Source organism: Eulemur rufifrons, chromosome 16 (genome assembly GCF_041146395.1).
Source record: "Eulemur rufifrons isolate Redbay chromosome 16, OSU_ERuf_1, whole genome shotgun sequence".
NCBI classification, from domain to species: Eukaryota; Metazoa; Chordata; class Mammalia; order Primates; family Lemuridae; genus Eulemur; species Eulemur rufifrons.
In genome coordinates this window covers 13199638-13204840 of record NC_090998.1, presented here as the reverse complement: position 1 = coordinate 13204840, position 5203 = coordinate 13199638, and the positions used below count along the sequence as shown (strand labels likewise).

Below are 5203 nucleotides of genomic sequence, written 5' to 3'. Positions count from 1 at the left end.
GTAAAGAACAAAGAGTTCTACTTGTCCTGTCCACTTAGGTTAAATCTGTCTCCCCTCTGGAGTCCTCTACAAAGGGAGGAGATTGTTGTGCTCATCATTCTGTGGGTGCCACCAGAGGAACAGAGACCCCCTGCCTTTTCTGGTGGACCCAGCATCCCAGACCTGCCTCCTGCCTTTCTACACGTGGGCAGAAATAACTGGTAGGGAGGGCTTGGGCTGGGAACATACTCTACAGATTCTAACACCTGCCTTTGCCCCACAGACCATGTGCAAGAAAAACCAATGTGGAATCAGGCTGTTTTATCTAGCCAGGAAGCTAGCAGAGAGAATTTGGCAAAAGGTTGTTGGGAGGTCACAGGAGAGAACCACGGTCCATCCCATTGTTCTCAGTGGCCTGGAGAGAAGGTGATCTGTTCTAGATTTTTGCCATAATGACACAAGTGTGGTGGGCACATTTCTAAGCTGGCCTCCACTGCCTTTGCTCTCTGATGTCACTCCCATGACTATGCTACCTTACATGTCGAAAGGGATTTGCAGATGTAATTAGGGTTACCAATCAGTTAGTTGACTTGAGATAGGGAGATTACCAGATGGGTCCAACCTAACCACATGGCCCCTTTGAGAGCAGAGAGCTTTCTCTAGCTGGTAGCAGAAGGGGAAGTGAGGAGGGAAAGAGATGTGAAGTGTGAGAGGCATTCCATAGGCGGGAGGTTCTTGTTGCTAGCGTGGAGGGGGTCAGAGGGAACGACCTCAGGAGAGCAATCTCCGGAAGCCAAGACCACTGACAGCCAACAGCCAGCAAGAAAACAGGGGCTGCAGTCCTATAACCACGAAGAACAACCCCAGTGAGCTTGGAAGTGGATTCTTGCCCAGGGCCTCCAGACAGCAGCCAAGCCCAGCCAACGGTTCACTTCAGCCTTCCGAGACCCTGGGCAGAGAGCCCAGCTGAGCCCACCCAGACTACAGATCTCTGAGATAATAAACAGGTGTTGTTTAAGCCATGAAGTTGGTGGTAATTTGTTACACAGACTTTAAAAAAACAAACAAACAAACAAAAAAAAAAACAATGCAAGTAACTCTGAGCCTTCCGCCATTCTGTCCTTGCTGGGCATCTTGGATCGATTCAAGGGCTGATATCTCAATAGAGGAAACCCAGTTTTGATGGTTAATGTCACATGTCAACCTGACTGAACTAAGGGATGTCCAGATAGCTGGTAAAACATGATTTTGGGAAGTGTCCATGTGGGTGTGTCCGGAAGAGATTAGTGTTTGAATCAGTAGACTGAGCGAAGATCATCCTCACCAATGTGGGTGGGCGTCACTCAATCTGTTGAAGGCTGGAATAGAACAAAGAGGCAGAAGAAGTTTGTTCCCTGCTTAACCTGCCCTTGGACATAAGAACTCATGGTTCTCAGGCCTTCGGGTTTAGTCTGAAACTATACCACTGGCTTGCTGGGCCTCTAGCTTGCTGACAGCCCATCGTGAAACTCCTTAGCCTCCCTAATCATAATCATGTGAGCCAATCCCTCATTTTTAATATATACATTATATATCATATTGGCACATTATGCTATATCCATTATTTATTTATTTATTTATTTATATCTCCTATTGGTTCTGTTTCTCTAGAAAACCCTAATATACCATGGCAATAGAAAGATTTCTAAATTCAAGAGTCAGGAGCCTGGATTCCTGTTTCCATTCTGCCATTTACCACCTGTGTGACCCTGGTGAAGACACTTAGTGCCCTACCATCTATTTACCTTTGAAATGAAGGGCTGGACCAGCCCCGCTGTTCCCTGACCTGCTCTGAGGGGCTCGGGGCTGTGCAGGTGCACAGGCCTGGCTCCAGACCCCTCTTCAAAGAGACGAACTCTGCTTCGAACTGCTCCACACACGGAGCTTCTGAGTAAGATTTCATTAGAAGAAGCATTTCTGTTGCCAAATAAAATTTTAAAACCACTGAGCTGGGATTATTAGGACCCCTTCCAGCTCTCACATCTTTCCTACATGAAGATCAAATTCAGAGGTGCAGCAGCTGGGGTCATGGAGAGAGGTGGTATGAATTTGGGCTTGAGTTAGTGGACACAGTAGTTAAATCTGAGATTCCCTCTCATCCAAATCATCCACTTCTATCTCTTTTCTCTGGAGGCCTGAACTTCTGGGAGCCAAAGGTTTAAACCAGACTGACTTCAGTTCAAATCCTGACTCCACATCCCAATGCCAATATTGGGTAAATAAATAAACCTCTTAAATTCTCAGAGGTGCAACTTCGTAACCTATAGAATGGTGACACCACCTCCTTTACCCAGGTGTTGTCTATATTAATCGGTGTGGCCTAAACTGCTGCAATGGGAAGACCCCAAATGCAATGACTCAAGAAGAATAGAAGTTTTTTTCTCTGTTAGGTTAATCATCTAGAGCAGTGCAATTGGTGGACCTTCTGCTCCAAGCCTTCCTTTGGGGATCCAGGCAGATGCCGGCTCTATCATCTCCAACGCATGGCTCCCAAGGTCACTCTGAGGCCGGCATTGCAGCCATCAGAAGGTGGGGGTGGGGAGGGGTGGAGGAGCACACAGGCAAGGTTCCAGGTCAGGTCTGCAAGTGGCTCACATCACTTACTTCACATTCTGCCAGTGACAGCTTAGTCCTATGGCCACATCTAGTTCCAAAAGGACCCAGAAATTAGTCGTTGGCTGGATAATGACCTCCCAGCTAAAATCCTATCACCTTGGGTATGCTGGGAAATGAGCAGCGGTTTCCACCACGCTACACATAGAAAAGTCCTTAACACCTGAGAGCCTGGGGCCCAGCTCTGCTCATTAGGGGGGCTTCCATGTGGGGGTCTGTGGAGGTGACCAGCATCATCCCATACCCTCATTTCAGAATTTTTCATGGCTGCTTTCAATCTACTTCCCCTAAATGACTCTCTCTGGCTACCTTCCCCCTGTCCTGGACTGGCTACACCCGTCAGCTGATGCCCTCTCAGCCTCCTTCTCCCCCGGTTCTCAGACTGCAGCCCTCATAGAACTGTCTGGAATCTGGCCATGTGAAGCCTGTCAGTCCTGTTCTCCATCACCGAAGCACTCCAGTGGGACAGTGCCAAGCAGGCTGTCAGCCACAGGCAAGCTTTCTGGAAAAGACGTGCCAACTGCAGCAATGGAAAGCGCAGTTCCCTTGAATAACTTTGTTAATATTTGAAAATTAGTTCCCTTGCTCCTTATCAGGCTGCTGGGGATTAGAATACAAGAGCAAGGACAAGAGCCATAGTGAATTAAAATGATGTTCTACTCATAGAAACTGCACAGACATGGAAGGATAGGTCCTATTACCTATAATCTTGGGATTTTTAGAGGCTCCCATTTTCACTGGACCAGAGGTTTTGTTGGGATTTTTTCATCGAGCAATTACTGCTAATTCACATTTAAATTAAAACTCCTCAAATCTCAGACCCCCAAAATAGGTGCTATGAGCAGAGTTATGCTCCTCTGGTTTCAGATCTTACCCCTACAAGCATGGGGCATTTGAATGTGCCCAATTTTGAAATGATAAGAAGTCATCAATTTCCACATGGGTACAATTTAGCTTTAAACTGGGCATGAGAGGACGTCACCGTGCTAGCACGCAAGCCACCAGATGAATAACCAAGAAGCACCAGCTTTGGACTAAAGTAGAAAAGGAAGGGGTTGTTTTCCTTCAGTCTCTCCCTACACTTCTCAAAACCTGCTGTCTTATAAACTTGAATGCGTCAATGACTGATTAGACCTTTGTGATGGCTCTCAAGGTTTCTGATAGTTTAACAAATTAGTTTATAAAGAGGAAGGAATAATCAATGGCAACATCTTAGGCACTGATGAAATATTTAGGGAAAGAAGTCGTTTCAGCCTCCCTCAACACACACGGATATACAACACACACCCCTGAAGTCACACAACTGAGCTGATGACCTACTCTACGTGGTCTCAGGACTGGGTCCATGGGACAGATGGAGTGGGGCACGGCATCCTACTCCAGTAGGGTGGCAAGGAGCCCTGAGGAGATTACAATGACGAAGACAAAGTAACCAGTGACAAGACACAAGAGGGAGGGAAGGGTGAGGTTTGAAGCTCTCTGCTCCCCATAGGGGAGATTTGGTAACCACAGACCTAGGTCCCCTGTTTGCCACACGAGGAAACTGTGGTGCTGAGAGCCTCCCAATGGTGACCCACCTTGTCGGTGGCAAAATGAGGGTGGCACCCAGGCCTCTGTCAGCCGGGCTCTTCCTCTCACCTGAGAGGTGCCACTGGCAAGTGTCTGAGTTCCACTGCCCTCCTCTGTAGCAAGTGAAGTAAGAAAACAACATGAAACGCCTGTGCCTCTTTAGCACCATTTTCATATTGATTTTCCTTCCGTTTCCGTGTAATCAAAGGGCAGCATTTTCTCTGTATCTTCCCCTCACGCCTGATGCAAATGAAATATGCTGCTGTTGCCCTTTTCTCTTTCTCCCTGTAGTATTGTTGATGTTCCCCTGGACACTCAGGTCATGCGCAGGTCTCCGGAAAGTGCAATCTCTTGCTTATCTACAGCGGCAGATTTGGGAATTAGGATCACTCCCCGGACGGTCTCAGTGCTCTTAGACACGTTCCGCCTGATTGTACGAGCTCCTCCCCTGGGGCTCCTGGAGTCCAACAAAGCCCACCAAGATGGAAAGCAAGAATTGCTGGGCGGAGACAGCGGCCAGGGACTGGACATCGGGCTGTAACCGAGAAGGGGAAGCAGAAAACGTAGGAAGATGTGAGGCATCAATGCCAGCAGACACTATGTGACAGGTGTTAGCTCCATGGATCACACTACATTTCTGCCATTTATGTAGATCAAAAAGAATTTCCGAAAAGCTCCTCCATAATTCAGCATTAGCCAGCTTTAAAACACGAACTTTCTTTACCTTTGCAAAGCACTGTTATCCAGCTAGCTTTGGTTCTGAGTGGGCAATACGAGGGTTTTCAGCCCGATCCCGATCCCGCAGCTGAAGAACTCGTGCTCAGCAGGGCCGAGCGCCCTGCCCAAGTCCTCAGTGGCGCAGAACGCCCTCCCACACCCTAGCGCCCCGCTCTGCCAACCTCGCACTCGCTTTGCCGCCCCGCTCTGATTTTTCCCAAGACACGGACAAACTGGATGTGCAGACTCCGCAGGCTCGTGCACAACCTCCACAGCCACTGCAGGC

The 5203-nt window shown here is 48.3% G+C and overlaps 1 protein-coding gene across 1 annotated transcript; it reads left to right on the top strand.

The window, feature by feature from the left end:
* Positions 1-1645: 1645 nt before the first annotated feature.
* On the top strand, positions 1646-4815 carry LOC138397235 (putative uncharacterized protein encoded by LINC01559). Its single transcript, XM_069491202.1, is given in 2 exon segments — positions 1646-1794; positions 4641-4815. Coding segments are annotated over 2 exon segments (324 nt in total).
* Positions 4816-5203: the final 388 nt, after the last annotated feature.